This window comes from Xiphophorus hellerii, chromosome 2 (assembly GCF_003331165.1).
Source record: "Xiphophorus hellerii strain 12219 chromosome 2, Xiphophorus_hellerii-4.1, whole genome shotgun sequence".
Lineage (NCBI taxonomy): Eukaryota > Metazoa > Chordata > Actinopteri > Cyprinodontiformes > Poeciliidae > Xiphophorus > Xiphophorus hellerii.
Genome location: NC_045673.1, coordinates 5603670 through 5625881, shown reverse-complemented (window position 1 = coordinate 5625881; position 22212 = coordinate 5603670). Strand labels below are relative to the sequence as shown.

At 35.9% G+C, this 22212-nt stretch overlaps 1 protein-coding gene across 1 annotated transcript; it reads right to left on the bottom strand.

The window, feature by feature from the left end:
• Window positions 1-771: 771 nt before the first annotated feature.
• LOC116731787 (1-phosphatidylinositol 4,5-bisphosphate phosphodiesterase zeta-1-like) lies at window positions 772-21013 on the bottom strand. The gene is made up of 11 exons (XM_032581630.1): window positions 20821-21013; window positions 18966-19167; window positions 15131-15275; window positions 14108-14260; window positions 11767-11961; window positions 11010-11220; window positions 9691-9807; window positions 6670-6842; window positions 4225-4351; window positions 1151-1300; window positions 772-953 (listed from the first exon to the last, which is right to left on the bottom strand). Exons 1-11 carry the CDS (start codon window positions 21011-21013, stop codon window positions 874-876), a joined length of 1746 nt encoding a protein of 581 aa, XP_032437521.1. The 3' UTR covers window positions 772-873.
• Between the last annotated feature and the right edge of the window lie 1199 nt (window positions 21014-22212).

The window sequence follows — 22212 nt, the reverse complement described above, 5'->3', positions numbered from 1 at the left end:
TACCCCTCCAGGGGGTCTTTTGTGGGCTCTAGTGTCCCTTATATGATAGTAGGCTGACAGGAAACGGGGAAGGAGAGGGGGGAAGACATGCGGCAAATGTCGTCGGGTCCGGGAGTCGAACCTGCGACGGCCGCGTCGAGGACTCAAGGCCTCCAAATACGGGTCGCGCTAACCGCTACGCCACCACGGCACGCCCGATAAGCCTTTTTTTTAATCTAAATGGCAAACAACTTGTGCCCATTGGTTGTCATGGAGATTTGATGAAGCTTTCATCCAGCCTAATTGCTAAAGGAAATGTCCCTCTTGTCATTTATTATTTAAACCCCAATAAGGAAGTTTCTTGAAACTGTGAATCACTTAAAACTATAAAAATGTGAAACTGATTATGCTGGGGACATTAATTATGCCAACGGTGATTTTGTTAAAAGCAATAATTTCTTAACATGGGATTTTTTTTTCCTCTCTAGTGAAAAGACTCAAATTAAAGTTAGAATTGTTTTAATGAATTCAATGTGAGATTAGGCTATTACAAGAAAACATGAAGCTTAAGTTTGTTGTGTTTGTAGTCCATGTTTATATCTTCAAGGTGATTATTTGACAACAATTTGTGTGATTTAATGTATGGATTAATATTGATTACCAAAGAAATTCAAGCAGTACGCAATCAGTTTCTTTTCTCTTTTCTGTAACTCTGTTAGCCAACAGTAAAAATAGACATTTACATATTTTGACAATAAAATGGATATTTATATCTCAGAAAATCATGCATTGTGTAACTTAATTATTGATATTTTGTTGTTCTTATTGGGTGCTAGATAATCCATCCATCTTTGTATCTAAACTGTGTGAGAGAGAGTCCATCTTGGATTGATACTAATACAAAACCAACACGAAGAGGGAAGCCGGATCCAGACTGCATCCTTGTCGGGACAGGAGAGGCACCCAGCGGTAGCCTGGAGGAGGTTAGGGCCAAATGAAATTACATCAAACAGACAGAAAATATCGTTTCCATGTTTTTAAAAATCTATTCCACAGAGCAGAGCCGTTAGCTGTGCTGACACTGCAAATGTCAGGCAATGATGGGCAAACAGTTATCTGATATACTCTCCCCACAGCCACTTAAAGTCACCCTTTCTACCCTGTGGCTCACCTTTCTTCAAACTGGTGAAGGGCAACGTGTACTGGCCCACAAACTCGCTCTTGAAGAGGGTCATCTGGTCACGCACGCAGAAGCGGACGAGGCAGAGCTCAGGGACAGTGATGCTAAAGTTCATGTCGGTGTCCCAGTGAGGAGTCAGAGCTGGAGCAGTAAAAATCATTGTTATTAGCTACACAAAGGGTTCACTGACTCATTTTTAGAGCCAGAAACAAGATAGGCAATCAATCAAGTTTATTTGTAGAGCACATTTCAGCAACAGGGCAGTTCAAAGTATTTTATGTCATAAAACACAAAAATAAACACACCATATAGTCAACACTGCAAAAACACAAAATCTTACTAAGTAATTTGGTCTAGTTTCTAATGTGAAATTTTAGTATACTTTAAATAAGACAGAACTAAATTAAAAGTAACTTTTCAGCAAGATATGGAAGCTTGTTTTAGGTCAACAATTCATTTATATCGATGAAAAAATACTAGTTCCATTGGCAGATTATTTCACTTGTAACTTGGGAAAATGTCTTGTTTTAAGTTAAATTATCTACCAATGGAGCAAGTATTTTTCATCAATGCTAAAGAATTATATCTTCCTAAAACAGTTTCTGGTAAGTTAGGTTTGTCTTATTTCATGTGTACTAACATATTTGCACTAGAAACTAGACCAAAATTACTTGGTAAGATTTGTGTTTTTGCAGTGTAATTGTGAAAACCAGTAATAGCCACTGCATTTTGTCAAGTCCCATCGTTAAAATACACATTACATATTTTGGTCAATGTTCCATTTATTATGTTTGAATATCAACTAAACAGGTGAGTTTTTAGTTTTGATTCAAAGAAAGTTTCAGCTGTTTTGCAGTTTTCTGGAAGTTTGTCCCAGATTTGTGGTGCTGCTTCTCTGTGTTTGCTTCTGGTTCTGATTCTGGGGATGCAGAGCAGACCGGAACCACAAGACCTCAGTGGTCTGGGAGTTTGATACAACATCAGAACTTTCATGTATCGAAATCTGTAATGTCTTAAATTCATTAAGCAAAATAAAAGTTGGCTTTAAAGCTGGGGTATGTAACTTTACTTAAAAATGTTTTTTCTATGTTTTGTTAACATACAGATAATAAATAAATAAAAAAAATCGAGCTTGTCTGTCTTTTTCCAATGCTAACTAAATACACAGATGGACCACAATGGAGCCATGACTGCTAAAGCTAATTAGCATGGCCACCGATGACGGTGGATAAATGGTTTTCCTGTCATGGTAAGTTGTTTCTCGGCTATTAGCACATTAAGTAGTGTGTACCTGAAGATGATTGACATGAGAACCTCCCCCTGGCTTTGATTGGTTACCTTTGAACCGGAACCGGTGCATTTCTTCAAACGTCAATAATAGCGCTGGGAGGAGGTGGAGAAGCTTTTTCACAGATTATCTGTCTCATTTTATACTGTCGTGACAGTTTTAACAAATATGTAAAAATAAATAAATAAAAAGTGAAAGTTACAGGACTTAAATTTTGTCAGGCAAAAGTTTAGACAATTTCATTGCGTCCTGTGACTCGAGGCAGTTGAGGCTACCGCTAATTAGCTGCTAATATATGCTATGGAGCTAACTATGCTTTTGCCTCTGTTATGGGGATGAACTCGACAGATGGGCAACGATGAAGGACAGCGATAACCGAAAGTCATCGCAACTCGGAGTGAAGCTGAACACAAGAAGACAATAAAACAGGTAGGTGATGAAGTATTAAGAACCATAGGATTTCACACAATACCAAGTTTTTGGCTACTAAAAATTTCCTAGTAAAAACCCAGAAATTTTGAAATGAAGCTAAGAAATTTTCTAGAAAAAAATAGAAAATTTTGAGTTTGTTTTGAAACTCAAAAACTATACAAAAGTTGACCATTTTTGACTTTTCAGACTAAGAAATGTCCTTGCTTTTTTCTAGAACATTTCTGTGATTAATTGAAAAATTTCGGAGTTTTTTTCTAGCAAAAGTTGAACATTTTTCTAGCAAAAAGGTTTTCTAGAAAACAAATTTCCTTTTTTTTCTAGAAAATTCCTGAGATTAGTCTCAAAATTTCTGAGTTTTTTTTGTTGAAATTTACAACTCCTTTCTTTTATTTCCTACCATTAGAATGGTCCTAATGCGCCATCAGTCCAACTTTTGCATGCGGACTGTTTTTGTGAGAATCTAATAGTGACAGTTCCTCACTTTGAACACCACTATACTAATGTTGGCTTTGCTTCACATGGAAGAATATTAACTAAAAACTCATAAATGTTAACATTACCAGATTAAACAGAGGTTTTGAAAGGATACACTAAAGATAAGTAGGAAAACTTACACTTTTCACTCAAAGCATCCTACAATTAAGTTGTAAAAGTAGATCTCGTCTTTAACTGACATTCCTGAAGACGTGGTCAACCGATGTTCATAAACAGAATTAAGATTTTATTATAAGGGAAGGTGGTATTTTAACCTCTGTAGACAGAAATTATACATAATTACAAAATGTAATAGCAAAGTTCATTAGGCAAGCTAATGAATCAGTCATTTGAAACTAGTTCACCCTTGACAAAAAGTGGTTCTGCATTAGCCAGAGTAAAATTAATTCTTGTTTATTATTCACAGATCCAGTATGAACTAATTGTCATTTATCAGTGCACATTTTTAAAGTAGTTCATCAGTCTGTCTCTCTTGGATACGGTTAAAATGTTTTGCTGCAGCCAAAAACCTTCAAAGAAGTAGTGGAAATAAAGTGGAAAAAAAGAAGGAGGAATAATCATAATAATAATCTGCCTTACGTGATGTCATCATAAGTAGGAAGCTTGTTTGCATAGAAGGGTGATTTTTGTTTTTTACATGTATCTAAATTCAGTTTAATGGCTTTCACAAGAAAGTCTGGCTGGTATTTTTAGCTTGACCAAACGCTTTGAGCAACCACTTTGCAGTAATATCAATTCTCAGTGTATTTTAATGATTCTTTTTTTTCCGCTCAGAAGACAAAAGTTAGGACAAATCAGGCTAAATAGGGAAGAGCCAGTCCTTAAAAGGAGTTTGCTTTGTGGTACTCACAATTGTTTTTGACAGTGTGAGTGCTTTTACTGCGGGAGTCGATTGCAATCCCATGAATCTCCACTCGGACAAATGGGTCCAGAGTGTTTCGAGACTTGATGATTGGAAGGTTAGACCCACTTATCACCTGTGAACAGAGAAAGGTGAAAGTCAACTCAGTTTAGATGATTCTATAACAGAAAATCATTAAAAGTAGACAGTATCAACAAACAACAGAAGAAAGAAATTATGTAATGTCTTTTTTTTCTGTCAGACTGCAATTACTACAGTCTGGCAGAAAAAACAAACTTATCTGCAGTCCTGTCACACTGCGCCTTCCCTTTCACTGGCTTTGATCAAAGACAAACCTGCAAGCACTTATCACGACATGCATCACTTGGTCGTGATGGAGCCTTACAGTGTCCAGCCTCAAATTAAAGTCCCTTCTTTATCACCCAAAGTCACGCTATATAAAAAAACACCCTACATTTTACCAGCAACAATACCTTCATGTTAGTGTTTAAATCTCAGAATTGACTCAAAGCTTTGTCGTAAAGATAAAAGGTCCTCACATATTAGAGGCTAACCCTTAATGGAGTAATTAAACTCACATTCTGTTAAAGGTGACCTGCTATGCTAGCTTGAACAGGTTAGAATAATTCTATGGGCTTCACAAAACATGTTCATTACATTTTCTGCACAAAATCATTCTTAGGATAAGGAGATTCTGCTCAGTTCTGCTTATTTTGAGATCCTTTCAGAATGAGTTGTTTTAGGGCCTCTTGTCACTTTACATCCAAATAATCTGCTGCTGGCCACACACCCCCTACTCAACTTTTGAAAATGACTGCACTCATTTTCAAAAATGAAAATGTTTGAAATTTGTTCAATTATACAAATGTACATCTTTGAGAAGCATTAGTAGAGCCTCCTGCACAACCAACAAGAATGCAGCAAGTGGTTTGTGAGTATTAAGTCAACAACAAAACACTTGTCTTTTCCAGCAGCCATTGTACAGCACATACAGCAGTAAAACCAGCTGACCAAACATTCTGACAGGTGGAGCTTCACCTGGGTTGCTAGGTAACTTGCTGGACTTCTCTGGGGTTGCATTCGGAAGAGTTTTGAAATGTCTCATTTTCCAAACACCAAAAAAGCTCTTGCCAAAAATTGACTGTAGTTTTTTTATAAGCACTTGTTTGTAGATATTAGGTTAATTTACCTTTTCAAATACTGTCAGATTTGTTTTATAATATCATTTTTGTATGAAAATAAAAAAATTCTATCCTGTATTTACCCAAGTAATCTTTGATATTAACCTTTTCATGATCTAAAACCTTTAAATGTGACATAAAAAATAAAACTGAAGAGAAAAAGAGAGGAAGAGGAAAAACCTTTTCTCAGCACTGTAAGTGCCAGTATGTTGAACTTATTATTTTCTTCAGGATGTTTTATGATGCAATCACAGGAAACGGCACGAAGTACAAAGTTGTCACTGTGAAGCAAAGGCTTAAAAGGAATTTGACCAATATCTGGTGATGTTAGCTGCTTGAGTTTAAGTTAATCTGAAGCTTGAAGTTCATTTAAAGCCTCTTCACTGCAAAAGCATAAAATAAGTAAGTAATTAATTTGGGCTAGTTTCTGGTGAAAGTATCTTAGTACACTTGAAATAAGACATAGCTAAATTACAAGTTACTTTTCAGGGAAATGGAGGAGGTTGTTTTAAGCAAATAGTTCCTTTAAAATTAATGAAAAAGTGCTAGTTCCACGGACTATTTCACTCTTAAGGGACAAATGTCTTATGAGTGAAATAATCTACCAGTGGAAATGGTACTTTTTCATTAATAATAAGGAATTATTTTCTTAAAACAATCTCTTCTAACTTGCTGAAAAGTTACTTGCAAGTTAGCTTTGTCTTATTTCAAGTGTACTAAGAAATTTGCTCAATTCTTGGTGAAGATGTTGTATTTTTGTAGTGTGTGTGATATTTCTGCTAATATGTTGAACTATTTTTACTTAAGACTCTACAAAGGATAATTTAATGAAACACCACCAGGCAAAATCTGAAAAATTCAGATCATACCACTTCTCTGTCTTTGCTACGAGTCTTCCTTGAAGATCCTAGCACCGCTCGCTAAGACACTTAGAATAATGGGATACAATGATTTATTAATTGGACTGTCAGCCTAATTGCATTAGATTTCCTGTGTTTCCTTTTTCCCTTAAGTTTCTAAAGGGAGATAATCTCATTAAACAGACATGCTCAGGAAGTTTTACATCATTGTTACTTCACAGCATCCAGCAGGGGACTATTTCTCTGGAAGCTAAGAGTGAAATAAGGTCTGCTATTAAAAAAAACAACCCTAGATTGTGAGGTACAGACAGCGGTGTAAAACTGTATCTCAATCCATAATCCATAATCCACCGTGGGGGGATTATGGAGCATTCATTGCTCCATATCTGTACCTTGAGCACCAGCTGTATGGGTTTCAGGTAGCGATAGCTGATGCTGGGATCAAAGCTCCTCTCACTGGACATCAGCACCGCTGGCTTCAGGACGTACCCACAGCCGCCGTTGTCTTGGAAACGGCCGTTGTTGAGGTCCATGGACAGGCCTGGAGACTGGAAATTCAGAGCCACTGCAAAACACAGTGGGACAGTCTGAGAACAATGACGAGTCAGGAGCCTCACAGCAACAGTGACAGCAGACGCTGCGTGTGCACAAAGCTTGTTGGGGGGGGGGAAGGAGGCCGGCGTCTGAGGATCTCTGCAAGTTTCTGAAGCTCGATTTCACCGCACTGAGAGTTAAATTATGGAACAACTTCAAATGTTTCTGCAGCAAAGGTTGCGTCAGAGACGGCGAGTGTCTGGAGAGGTTTCTGTTGTCCAAATCTTTAACCATATCCACTGCATATACCAGTGGTGTCCAAAGTGCGGCTCGGGGGCCATACACGGCCCTCTGAAAGCATTTTGGGTGGTCCAAAGGGAGCCAATCTGGCTTGCGAACATAGGTGGTTGATGCAAATGGGACACTTTTTTAACAGAGAAAAAAAATAGATCCCCATTTGGGCCATTTATCAATAAGGGTTTTTTGCATTCATCTTAATTTTAGATTTAATTATAACCTTTTTCCCAAAAGCAAATCTTACTTTTCCTATTTCCTATTTTAAGAAAACAATCAACCCAAAAAATGTAGAAATTGTCGGACTTCTTTAAGTTTTGTATCTACAATGATTTTGTGTTTTCTACAAAAATCTTGACCTTTTTTTTCATTTTAATGAAAAAAAAAAGCATATGGCATGAAGCTCTGAAATTTTGTGTATTACTGAGCAGCTAAAATAAAAATGAACCAAGAGTTTGTTTTAAAAATAAATTTAACTCATTTAACACAAGACATTTTCAATGTCTAAAATAAACAAAATTTAAACTTTAAATAAAATGAATTATGAAGTCTTGTCAAAATTGTCCTTAAAAAAAGGGCTAGCTGGGACCAAAACACTTCAGTCGTCCAGTTTTTGGTGGGAAGAGAGAGAAAAGAGAAAAACAATAAATCATGCACATAGAAATTATTGAGCTTCAAATGATGCCCTACCCTAACTCTGCAGACTGCAGTGGGTTTGCAGTTATTTAGGGGCATGCCACAGTTTTATTACCATGTATTTTCTTCATTTCACTGCACAACATTCCACTACTTTGATTGGGCTTTCTGAAAAAACTCAACAAATTACACTAAAGGACAAAATTTGAGTAAATTCAGAGGGGTACAAGCAGTCCTGCAAAGCACTATACCAGACTTCTGGCACAAATGAGAAAACTGCAAAATAAAAGAAGAAATATATGCATAGCTGCCAAAATGTTTGTCTGAATTAACAACTTTCTCCAGCATATGGCATGAAGCTCTGCTAATCTAACAGAGATCGATCTGTCTGAGCTGCTGCTTTGTTCATCTGTCTCAGAGCTCTGCAGCTGCTGAGCTGCCCCCATGCAAACGCGCCGTCTGCTCAGCGGGGCTCCTTTTCAAAGACGCCACCAACCTGAATGAGCGATGGAGACGGATGAGGAGGAAGTGCAACGACAGACGGAGTGACAGGAGCCTGCAAGATGCAGTGATTCAGTGAGTCAGGAAAACGCAGTGAATAGCTGCAGAATTGTACAGGTAAAGTTTAATATTTTCACTCAAAGCGTAATTTCACCAAGAGAAGTTTGTTGCTGTTGATGTCGTCAAACTCGATTCAGACCGTTGAGTATGTAAAATGAAAATGTAGGGGGCTCTGACAATGGCACAGCCATTGTGGCACAGCCATTGTGCATAGGAAATAAAGAAATACATTTACACAGGAGCAAATCAATTTGGAGGAGGTGTGATAGGAGGCAGGAGAGACGTTGCTGCAGGGCCTGATGATCCCAAATGGAAAACAGATTTCTAAGCCATTCTCTTTGAAGTTTGACAACTCAACTTCTGGACGGCAACTTCTCTCCGCCTCAGCTTGTAATGAGTTGCAAAGACTGATTCGGTGAATGTCGAAAGGTTTTTGATTCCTTGTGACACTGCAGATACAAGGGATCAAAAAGAGTCTTTCTGTATTCATTTTATTTAACATTTTGACAATGACATTTGTGTCTGTACTTGGGATGTCGCTTAATTAGTTACAGTTGATAAACTAATAATGTCTGCTCAGACCTTCTTTTAGCGTTGTAGTTCGGCCTGCCATCCAGTAAAGGGGGCCGCTGGCCATCCTTAAACAGAGCCAGTTGATACAGAAACAAAGATGACGGTGGGATACCAGAACGGGAAGGAGAAATGTTCTGGTGTGGGATGCACAATGCATTTATGCAGTTCCTGTTTTGAAATATTAACTCTCGTCAAGCTACTGAAAGAGGATTAGAGACACCGAAAAACAAAAAAAAACAAAACACTGACTTTAATCTCAGACTCCTGTCAGACTGTCAGAATTGTTTTTAATCAGAATTTTGACCTTTTTTTTTCTGATTAAAAAAAATCTCAGAATTCTGAACTTTTTTAAATTATAATTTGGACCTTTTTTCTTGATCAAAATTCGGATACATCTCACAATTCTCAACTTTTTCTCAAAATTCTGAGTTTGAACTCAAAATTCTGACTTTAATCTCAGCAGAGTAATGACAGATGATTTTTTAGTGGCCCTAATCCTCTTACATAACAAGCTTCTTAAGCTTCACAAGGTTTTTATTTTTTAAAGCCAAAATATAATGACAAATGTAGCCCTTTATAAGATGGAAACGATCGACCTTCTTCGTGCAAGAGAGAACAAATTTTTTAAAGAAAATGGACGCATCTAAATTAATTGTTAGTTGATTAATAAGATCAGTCAACTTTAGACTAACTTATTAATAGCATTAGATAATACTCCACACTCATTTAAATATTTAAATATCAGCGTTTCCAAAATAATTAATTAAATCTACGTTCCTGCTTAAAGAAATATGTCTAGAGGTTCTGCGGCTCACCGAGCTGCGCGCCGACGTTCCAGAACTCCTGCGGGTTGTAATTGGACGAGGACGTTCTCGAGCCTGCTGGATAAATTCTGCTTAGGAACCTTTGATTGTGCTTAATGAAACTGGAACCTGAAAGAGAGGATGCAGAAGCCAGTCAGGGGGAAATGTTAAACATACAGCACAGAGTGCCACTTCCTTGTGATGTTCCACACTGTCACACTGGATGCCATCATGCGGTAATGGGGTTCATCTGGAAGGACATGGTCAATTTTTGACGAGTTTCGAATACATTTTTCAGTTTGGTATGAGACGGATCTAATTCTTGCTCCTGGACTACAAATAATCTGCTGCTTCAACATGCAGTTCTGTGGAAAAGGTTTAAATAACTCTTCATTAACATTTTGCTTCCATGGAGCCAGACAGTCCTGTAATCTCATTACTTGGTCTTGATGTATAGATTCTGAACATCTCTAAAAGTTTGTATTTGGACATTTGGTTCTGTTTTATTAATTTTCTGTCCGGAAAAGAGGAAAGTGGACAACTGGATTTCAAAAGAAGGTTGGTTCACATGAACAATAATTTCACATATAAACTTTTAACACCCCTGAGATTTAGAAAGAAGGTGTTTATCAGGTAAACATTTCCTTTGTATTCTTCTGAATTATTTATAGCTCTAATCAAGACCACAACTAACAGCATGAAAGAAAGCCTGGATGTTTGATAACAAACAGTAGAGAAATGTGTGATGGAAGATAATTCACATTGATTTTCAGATAAAAGTTTGCAATCCCAAAACTTTGTGATTTTCAGATACAAAATCCCAAAGTTCTTGGATGGATAAATGAATGAATGGATGGGTGGATGGATGACAGATGGATGGATGGATGGATGGATGGATGGATGGATGGATGGATGAATAATGGGTGAATACAGGATGGATGGATGATGGATGGATGCATGAAAGACAGATGAATAGATGGACAAACGAATGGATGCAGGACAGATGGGTAAATAGACGAACAGATGGAAGGATGAATGGGCGAATGGATGAATGGATAGACAGAGGAATGGATGGATGGATGATGGATGATGGATGGATATCCAGGCCTTGAAGACACTTAAATCAAATTCTATGTTTTTCCAGATTGCAGCGACCCAAGACTTTTGCACAGCTCTTCTTTGATTTTTCACAGAATCAAACCTCCATTAATGTCTGTCCCTAAAGTTCAGGATGTTTCTCATCCTAACACTCATACTGGAATCCTCCCCATGACCTCATCAATCCTCACCATGACCTCATCATGACATCATCAGCGAGTCTCTCTGTGTACCTGAGGCCTTGAGGAGCTTTCGCGCCTTCTTTTCTGCCATGGATGTGTTCTCATAGCAGTTCTGATTGTCCCTGGAGTGGCTGAAGCTGATGAACTTCACAGACCGCGTGTAAATCACCAGGTCCGATAAATCCTGGTGAAGGGTCACCTTCACCTTCTTCTGGTCAGTGCCGTTAAGTGAGACAAGGTTAAACTTCACAGAGTAGCCATACTGAGAAAATAAAATTCCAAGAATAATGATGTTGCAGAAATAAAGTCAAAATGATATGAAAATACTCATAAAATTACAAGAAAAAAACTGTACGAGATAAACATCCGTGTTACAAGAATAGGGTCAGGAGGATAAAGTTGTAGGAGAATAAAGTCAAAATAATACGAGAATTGTATTATGAGATAAAACTTGTACAAGGAAAAATTGTATTACAAGAAGTCATAACACAAGAAAAAAGTTTAATTAATATAAGAGTCGAAATAGTACAAGAATAAAGTCGTACAAGAATATAGTTTTACGAGAATAAAGTCATAACATTATGAGAATAAAGTTTAAATAATACCAGAAAAAGAAATACTACCAGATTAAGGTCGTAATATTATGACTTTATCCTCATGTTATTTCGACTGTATTCTCATACATTATTCTCGTAATTTTATTTTCTAAATTTTCTCAGCGTGACCCTAACACTCTGTCTTATTACACAAACATGCCAGCTTACTAGAATCTGTTTTAAACTGACTGAAAAAACAAACCCTAACTTACTTTCTTCTTTGAACTCATTTTTCTTGGAGACCAGAACTTTGTTTTGGATTGAATGCTGTCATCATCATCGTCATCATCCTCCTCATCCTCATCATCAGCATCCTCACCCTCATCTGCACTCTCCTCTGTCTTGTCCTCTCTCCTAATCTGTGACTTTAGCTTTTTGTTCTTGATCAGGATCTTATACATCAAGTCCTAACAGTCCCACACAAACACCACGAACTCAGTCATAAAATTATGCACACTAACCCTTAATATAGTATATCATTAATTCTTCTCTTTTAAAACTATCACATACTTGCATAAGTGCAACAGCCAAGCACCATTTTTGCATAAATCACTACAGCAGAGATCATTTCAGGTCATATTCGCATTACTGCACACAGTTTGGGGTTAAAAAGGCAGAGAAACCATTTAATCACACACCAATACATCTACTATTTACTCTATTTGTGCTTTAAATCTTCATCTTTTTCTGCCACAAACTGTAACATAAAAGATTTTTGGGGAGAAAATATGACGCATATTGACAGATTTACCTATGCAAGCAATTCTAGGGTCTATAAACTCTACAAATTACTTCCCTTGTTTAAAATGATATCTTCAGATAAGCATTATTCTCAAAGCAAAGTTAAAACAAATTTAAAAAACAAACTTTAGTGTTTCTGGAACATGCAGTGGAAAACTAAATAAGGGCTCCTCTTTTATTTACTAACAATATTTCCAAAAAAATGTACAAGAATTGGGATTCTGACGAGACAAAGAGAAAATAAAACCTTACATCTGTAAGTCCCTCCTCAAACCCAACAAAGAATATCATAACAAATAAACTGTCCCAGAATTTATTGCGATAAGCAATATTGTTGTTTTGACACCATTTTCTAGCTGATGAACATTTAGTACTAAAACTGGAAAACATTTTAAATATCCAAAATAAATAAACAAAACAACAAACAAACACAAAATTGTCCTTCAAAAAAGGGACCATTTTGGACCAATTCTCCAGACTGTCATCCAGTTTTGAGAAGGAAAAAGAGACGAAAGCTAGAAAAATTATCAATCATGCAAACGGAAATAACTAAGCTTGTTTTAATTTATCCTGAGATTAATTGATTGACAAACTTGTGCAGCAGATCTTTAAAAATCTGCATAAGCATGGATAAACTCTGTATGGTCCAAGGACACAATCAGCTGTTGAAGTCATGCGCAGGTTTTAGATAAAACACTGTTACCAACTTAGCGACTTTGCAGACTCCAAATTTAGAAATTTTTTTAAATGCCTAGAACAACTTTTTTCTCAAACAAGCGACTAGCCATTTTTTTGTTACTTTTATGGCAACATGTGAAACCAAGTTTCATAACCAATAGGAAAATTTGACTGCAGTTGCCACAGTTCAACCAAAAGAGGGCAGCACAAAATTGGTTTTAGACAAATTACGCAGCATTAACAAATGTACAACAAATGTGCTGCTTTGCAGCAGATGTTGGTACAGGACTCGTTTCTCTGTGTAGAAACATTAACTCCAGCTTGAGCAAACTTCGTCACATGGTCCGTTGCTTTATTCATTTCAAAAACAGAGAATGTTTTCATCTCCGAGACAAAGAACCCAATGGCCAAATGAACAATCTCTAATTCTGCAAATTTTTTCCGTCCATGATATCAGCTAAAAATTTCCATAAGCGGTCATCCTGCCATCAAGCTCACATAGGCTACATTCACACTACAGGCTGAAGTGACCCAAATCCAATTATTTTTTATATTTTTTCTGCGTGGTCGTTCACACTTCTAAATATATGCGACTTGTATGTGATCTCCAGTGTGAACTGCAAACGACCTGAAAGTGTCCCGCATGCGCAGTAGAGGGCGCAATGACGTCACACAGAGAGCGCGCTCAGCGTTTTGCCAACCACCATAAAAAAGACGAAGAAGTGCTCAGTGTTTGCGGTAAACATGGATGCTAACATTGGAGCATATCTTAGGATATTAAAGTTGTTATCCAACTGAAGCCAGCACATTAAGAACCTTAATCCTCATTATAATTCACAATGGTTGTTGTTTTTCTTCTCGCTTGCTCATATCAGGACGTCGAATATTGATGTTTGTCGAGTATCGATGACGTTCAGGTTAGATGAAAAGATCAGGTCACATTTGAAAAGATCAGATACGTATCTTATATCCAAGCGGCCTGGGCATTAAAAACAATCTGATGTGTGTTGTTCAGACTGTCATGAAAAGGTCAGATAGAGGTGGCATTAAGGCAAAAAAGCGGAATTGGGTCACTGCAGGCTGCAGTGTGAACGTAGCCTTACATTCTTCAACACATCCACTGTTATGTCTTACATTTGGGCTTGGGAGGTCTCCGGTGGTCGGGTGATCTAAAGGACTCTTCAGCAGCTTGTCCCCCAGGATGGAAGTCAGGTACTTGGCCATGACTTGCTGCTGCTCCTCGCAGCAGTGGTTTTCCAGAGACAGAATCACCGGGTAGGCGGAGACCTGTCAGGACGTAAATAAAACCTAATTTAACATATCACATCATGGAAGAGTTTTAAAAAACCTAACACCTGAAATCAGAAAGTGTGCAGTCACAGTGTTCAATGCAAAAACACAAAATATTACCAAGTATTTTTGGTCTAGTTTCTAGTGCAAATATCTTAGTAAACTTGAAATAAGACAAAACTAACTTGCAAGTAACTTTTCAGCACAATATAGGACCTTGTTTTAAGTAAATTATTTCTTAATATTGATTAATAAGTTCTAGTTTAACATATATAATTATTATACACAACATGGGAAATTTATTTATTGTTTGACTGGCAGAATATTTATCATAGCAAGTACTTTTTCATCAATATTAAGGAATCATTAACTTAAAACAAACTCTTATTCCTTCCTGAAAAGTTACTTGTAAGTTAATTTTCACAACAAAGTATAAGGAAAAAATAAAATTACGAGAAGTAAGTCATATTACGAGAATAAACTCGGACCAGAATAGTATTATAATAATCATGTTACCACTTTATTCTTATGTTACCACTTTATTCTAGTATGACTTTATTCTCAAAATCTGACTTTATTCTGTTATTATTATTAGTCATGTATTATTTAAACTTTTCTTGTAATATTATTACTTTCTTACTCATAAATGTATTTATAATTTTTTATTAGTATGACCTTAGTAGTCCATTGCAAGTTGATACTTGCACTAGAAACTAGACCAAACCTACTTGGTAAGATTTTGTGTTTTTGCAGGTTGCTAACTGGATCAATAGCATCTCAGTAGAGATTCTTTGTGCTTATAAAAGTATGAGACAGAAGCTGATTCTTGGCGCTGCATGAATGTGAGTGGAAAGCTGGAGCTGTTACCTCGAAGGCGTATCGTTCCACAGTTCTGATGACATCCTTGAATAAAATCTTGGTGGTGAGGGTGTAGCCGTGGTAAACTACAGGCTCCGTGTCTGGACCATCCCAGCAGTCGATCTCCAGACAGCGGCAGCCTTTCCTCAGCGCGCTGCGCCACACACACACACACACACGCCCACACACACACACACAGTGAGCTCAGGCAGGGTTATCATAATCACAAACTTCACTACTTCCTTCCCATGCATACATTCTCACTCATCTATTTCTGTTTTTAATGATACCACAGATGTGTATTCCTTCTGCTGAATATTTAAATATCATGGAAAGCAGCATTCTGCTGATAATGATGTCACTTTAAATTGTTATGGATTTGATGTATTTTCTGGCAGCGTAGTGAAGAGTTATCTCAGTTTCTGCAGACGCTCTCCAGAGGGACTGCTTTTGGTTTTGTGCCAGTTTATTGCCTTCACTTATATCACTAACGAAGCGACGTTCCACTGCTCATAGAAAAGCTGCAGCAAGTCAGTATGTTGTTTTTTAAATCATGGTGTCCAGTTAATGCAAATACTGTAAGGGGAAAAACAAGATAGTCCAAGTTAGGAGTGCACCGATTGCAATATTAACTTTTTTTTCCTTTTTGTCTGAAGTGTCATTAAATATAGCAAGAAAGTCACTGAGTTGGCAACAGGTGGATGATTATTGTTTTTTTTTTTTTCATTTATCCATTTATATGCATTTTCCACATTTGTTTACATATAAAACATACATGAAAAATTCACATTCAACATTATATAACATAAAACTTTTGATTGGGAGCTATTCTTCTAGTTTGTCCAGTTCTTTCTCTTTTTTCATTGCTGTCTTTTGTCTTGAATAGTGTCAATTTTGTCCCCTTTTCTTCCATTTGTGTTAGCTGTAGTTTCAGATGACATGTCAATTTTTCCATGATGTAGATTTTTTCCTATTATTCCAATCCTTTGTTTGTGGCAGCGGGTTCACCTTTACCCATTTTCTTTCTAGCTATTAAGATGATCTTACTCAGATAGCTAAGGTAGGGTGACTCGTTAACTGCAAACATGCAGACGTGACCTGATGAGCCGGTCTGTCAGTCAAGCCTGTCACAGCAGAGCAGAAGAGGACAAAGACTAAGTTTTAGATCTATGTTGAGGTAGATGAGATCAGGGCAGAAGATCAGCTGATCACCCGTCTCGTAAAATGAACAAAATTGGCGCCAATGAATCGATGCAACCCTCGTACAAGTTAAAGATTCACTCTAATCAGTGCAACCCTGAGGATGCAATGCAATAAGTAATAAGTAGGGATACACGATTTCCTTAATTTTGGGAGATCGGTGATCAGCCGATACTTACATGTGAAGCCGATTTCATCTACATCAACAAAGGTCTAAAAGTCAACCACTTCCTCTTCTGCTCTCCCATGTGAGAGGTTTGACTGACGGACCGGTCCACCAGGTAATTTCTGCAAGTTTTCAGTTAACAATAGTCCCTCCACTGTTACCAACTCAGTGACTTTCTTGCTATATTTAGCAACTTCTATACCAAAAACAATCGGTATCGGCCAAATTGGAATCAGCAGGTCAGGCTTCAGCCAGCAAAGTGCAGTCGCCGCACTTTTTAGGAGTAATGTAACAAAATCAGACTTTAAAATGTACATAAAACCGCATTATGTAATAATAAGTGCAAAATAAAATAAAATTCTTGAATCCATTTTGGACCATTTTGTCTTGAACGACTTGCAGGTTAAAGATTCAGTTGAAGACGTTTTCCTTGATAATTGTAGTTATGAACTGAGAATATGAAGAAAATTGGAAAACAGTGTTTTAGATTCATTTCACTTCACTGATCTATTACATAAAACTCATAGAAAGTCTAATGTTGTAATAGTTTTCAATGTAGTTTCAACTTTGTGCCTCAGTTCAGTTGCATTCACTCTCCAAAGAGTGAATCTAAGCTTTTTTTTTTATTTCCTAGCTGAGTCTCTAATCTTCAGCCTTCTGCAGCTGTATTCCTGTTTTTCTCGCAGATAAACATTTAGTTATCAGGCCAGAGCAGAGCTTGAAGGCTGCTGGGGCTGAATGGTTAGTTTCTACCAGCTGGCCAGGGCATTCAGCCGTTCGCCAGATCCATAAATACTGAACTCTTGCTGCTGTCAGCTGCTTTGTAATCGCTCTCATTGTGCCACAGAGGTATCCACAGCAGATTTGCTGTCTGCCTCAGCACATGAGTAGGTCAGTGAAACGAGAAGGACGGTATTCAGTGTTCAGAAACCAAACGTGCAGCTTTGCAGGGACAGGATCGACTTACAAATCACAAAAACAGTAGATTTCTGCGCTGTTTATTTTTAGCCACCTTGTATTTTTAGGTTCTATATATATCGAACAAATCAATAAAATAAATTAAAAACAAGAATATAGACATGCATTTAAACATATACACTAAAACAAAAGTTAAGAATCAAACATTTTAGCTACTTGTTCTTGTTCGAAAAGGAGCTACAAGTTTATTTTAATTTCAACCTCTTTTTGCTGTTCAATACTCCCCTTATATCAAGGACTTCTGACACTATATGTTAAATCTATATCTTACATAGAAAACATAATTTTAACCTATTTTTTATATATTATATTTATAAAAATCATAGAGAAGAGGATTAGGGTCACTGAAAAAAAAATCTGACTTTTATTCTCAAAATTCTAACTTTAATCTAAAAAAATCAGACATTTTTTTCCTCAAAAATCTGACTTTTTTTGTTTTTAAATCTGACTTTAAAAAAAATCTCACTGTTTTCCCCAAAATCTGACATTTTTTTCCGTCACAGTTCAGACTTTTTTTCCCTCAGATTTCAGACTTTTTTTTCCTCAGAGTTCGGACTTTTTTCCTCAGATTTCAGACTTTTTTTTCCTCAGAGTTCGGACTTTTTTCCTCAGAGTTCGGACTTTTTTTCCCTCACAGTTCGGACTTTTTTTCCCTCAGAGTTCGGACTTTTTTTCCCTCAGAGTTCGGACTTTTTCCCTCAGAGTTCGGACTTTTTCCCTCAGAGTTCGGACTTTTTTTCCCTCAGAGTTCGGACTTTTTTTTCTCAGAGTTCGGACTTTTTTTTCTCAGAGTTCGGACTTTTTTCCTCAGAGTTCGGACTTTCTTTTTTCTCAGAGTTAGAAAAACAATCAGAACTGAGAAGAAAATTCCAAATTCTGTGAAAAAAAAAATGTTAAAAGAATTCAGATTTTTTTCCCTCATTATTCTGACTTTAATCTTCAGAGAAAAAAGTCAGAATTATTCTTTTTTTCAGTACTCTAATCCCATATTATTTTACTATTTATAACCTTCATCTTCCACAAAGCTATTAAGAAATATTTTTGTACCTTTTTTTAAATATACTCATCCTTACATATTGCTTCATTTCTTTATTCATGCTTTTTTAAATTCATATTTCTCCTTAAATTGCATATTTGTAAGCAATTCTTGAATATTTTTGGATAGTAGATTATGTATTGCTCTGTACATTAAGTGTACTTTGAATTCAACCAAATCCAGAGATTTCAATGTTCATAATTATATATATTGTGGGTTTGTGTATTCTTTGTATGATACTTTAATTATCCTTATTGCTTTGTTCTGATACAAAATAGTGTTTATTCTTCTGAGAATTGCAGTACATTTTGACAGCTTTGATCTTCCATAGGTTTCACCAGATTACACCAGGAAATGTTTTGTCATTCCCTCTTTTTACATAATGTCCATTCTCATTTATAAATTTTCAAATGATAGATGCTTCGTTAAAACAAAGCGAGAAGAGTCATAAAAACGCTCCCTACCTAACATACGCATCCAGGTGGCTCTTCCCGACCAGCTGATCTCCGGTCAGGTAGGTGTTGTGAGACGAGGAGATGAAATAGCTGGTGAGAGGCTGGTCCATGTCCTGGTACACCGTCTTGTGAGTCCGGTTGAACACGCAGCAGTCTTTGGACTCCATATATCTGAGGAAGCCTTCGAACGTCATGCACCTGCTTTCTACAGCTGAAAGGAGGAAACAACAGCCTGAACTCTGGGTCAGGAAATTTAATAAAACAGAGCAGCAACAGCAAACCCAAGCAGAAAAACTGCTGATCCTCTTTACATGTAAGGACAGAGCCTGCTAAGTACTTCACTAATGAGGTTTTTATTTTTTTTATTGAAAAACACTTCATTTTGTTCTAAGTGGAATATCTGAGCTGCAAAGATCCTTTTTGTCTTTTTACCAATACTGGAGCTGCATGCGTCTTAAAGTCAAAGTATTCCAGCTCTGAAATAGACATGTTGCAACCGAGCAATCTCGGATCAATTTACATATTTCCAGAGAAAAGTAAACTTCCCAAAAATTACAAGAGTCGCACTACTGCAACATTTTTAAGTCTAGCAAAAGTAAAAAGTAGCTGTCCAAAGAATGACTCGAGTAAAAAAGCAAAACTATAGAGTAACTGATCAAAACATCAATCATTTAATATTTAATATTTGGTACTTTAAATATTTTTTAAAGGTCAAAATTAAAATAATTCATATTCATAAAATAACTGCAAAGTAACTAAATTAGGTAAAGCAAACATTTTTTCAAATCAGTTTCTTTCAATATAAAACGTAAGAAACTGACAGAAATTGCAGGTTTGTGTCTGAGTCCTGTGAATTTTTGGCTAAAACTAATTTTCTTGTGAAGTTACTCAGTGGGTAAAGTATCCAGAAATTCTACTGAAGTAATACTGTTATAAATATAGTATTTATTTATTAAATATAGTATTTGTTTTAATAAGTCAGTTTATAAAAATAAACATCTCCATAAAATAAAAACGAAATAAATATTAAATTGTTTTACGTTCATTTCAAGATTGCTTTTGTGTATTTTCTTATTTGTTTATATAATAATGGTGTTTTATTTTCAGAGATTTTTATTTTTATGTTCATATTGTTAAATAACTAAATACATACACAAATAAATCCTGAAATCAATAAACTAAAACTGTGATTGACAAAATTGCCTTTAAAAGAGATATATATATTTTTTATTTGATTTATTGATTAACAGTATTTATGTATTCAAATTTAATGAAACACCTCCATAGTGTCCAAAAAAGAAACTAGCATCTATTTCATGTTAAATTTACAACCATAGAAAAAAGAAAATCAGTTATTGCTAAAGAAATGTTCCTAAAAACTTTGAACAATATAAATAAGTAAAGCATTAAAAAAATATTATTTTATATAAATTCAAGGGGATTGTTGGGTTTTCCAGTAACGGCTGCATTAGGAATGTATGGGTTTCTTTCTGGAATATAAATTTTTATTCACAATTCTGTCGTTTTAAGATTAAATTGAATTATCTTCCTTGCCTGAACATTTGTTCCTGCACAGCTGCGACTCGGTGCGACTGGGAGACACGTCCTGTTACATTTCCTGCTTTTTAATGAGACATTCTGTGACTCACTCTGCAGCACATTGAGCTTTTAACAATACCTGTTCCACTTTCCCAGTGATGAATCCTCTTTTCTCCTCATGTAGACCTGTCACTTTCAGCATTCAGGTCTTAACTTACATTCAGACTGAATCACCATCGTCGTGATTCGTCTGTTTTCCAGAATCATTTTTTAAACTTTCTTGATGCAGCGAAGAGACGAGATTCCCCCTCGTTCACTCACTCACCTGTCTCCTCAATCTCATATCTGTCGATCAGATCCTCCGCCGTGTCTTTGTTCGCTGCGAGCTCCATTTGTTCCTTACAGAGAAACGTCAGCAGAGCGCTCGCAGGTAAAGTAGAGAGGCCTTCTGCGTATCTTTGAAACAGAGACAGGATTTCTACTCTCCTGGACTGCGGCACCTTGCTTTTCTTCAGCATTACCTGCATAAAGTAAATGTTTTTAATCAATTGAAGACATAAAACAAAAAAATAAATTCAGGCTCATTAGAGGGTTTTTCAACAAAGCTGCCTTTTTCTATTGGTCTTACTTGATATTCTCATTATCTGGGAATTTTAGGTTTTTTGATTAAGTATAATTATCAAAATTTGCAGAAATCAACACTTGATATATGTCACACTTTGTGTGATGAAACTAAATACACTGCAAAAATAGACAATAAACAATGAATAAATTAATCACATGATAAATTAAAAGCAGCTAAATAATTTCAATTTGCAGGATTTATTGTTTTTCTCTTATGTTTTTGTTTCTTACCAAAAACTAGTCTTCAGTCTGGTGCTTTGGTCTCAACTAGCCCTTTTTTAAAGGGCAACTTTGTTTACAGCAACTTCATAATTCCTTTTATTTTTTAATTTTTTATTATTATTATTTATTGTGGATATTTAAAATGTTTTCTGGTTCCAGTATTAAATGTTCATTTAGATTTTTGAGAATGTTTTCTCCTGTTTTATTGTGCCATTACCATTATGTCACTTAAAAATCGAAACAACAATATTATCGTTTATCGCGATAACTCCTGGGACAATTTATCGTTGCATTTGTTATTGTGACAGGCCTATGCAAATTAGGCGAGTATTTGTACACTTGGAATAAGAGAAAATTAACTTACAAGTAACTTTTCAGCAAGATATAGCAGCTTATTTTTATAATAGAGTATTAGAGAGACACTTAAATAAAATAAAATAATGAGAATAGTCATAGCATTATGAGAATAAAATCATTTTATTACGACTTTATTTCTGTACAACTTTATTCCCATAATACTATGACTCTGTTTCTGGTGATGCTATAACTTTATGTCCAAAATATTAAGTTTTTATTCTCTTCCCATATTATTTTGACTTTATTCTTGCTATATTCTAACTTTATTTTCTGTTTTATTTTTTAATATGGCCTTAATACACTCATATGTTTTAAATCCATAACTTTCTAAAAATACTAGTTTCACTGGCAGATTATTCATTTATAACATGGGGAAAATGTCTTGTTATAAGTAAAATAATCTGTCAGTAGAAACAGTACTTTTTTATTAATGTTAATTAATTATTGATCAACAACAAGCTTTTATATCTTGCTGAAAAGATAATTGTAAGTTAGTTTTCTTATTTTAAGGTAT

What these genes read in the sequence shown, in the direction of transcription:
- LOC116731787 (XM_032581630.1), bottom strand. Translation starts at nt 21,013, where the DNA reads ATGCTGAAGAAAAGCAAGGTGCCGCAGTCCAGGAGAGTAGAAATCCTG. An exon ending in GAGACCTCCCAAGCCCAAAT is followed by an intron (nt 11,962 to 14,107) that starts GTAAGACATAAC and finishes TGGGACTGTTAG; the next exon opens with GACTTGATGTATAAGATCCT. An exon ending in CCATACAGCTGGTGCTCAAG is followed by an intron (nt 4,352 to 6,669) that starts GTACAGATATGG and finishes CTCTGTTCACAG; the next exon opens with GTGATAAGTGGGTCTAACCT.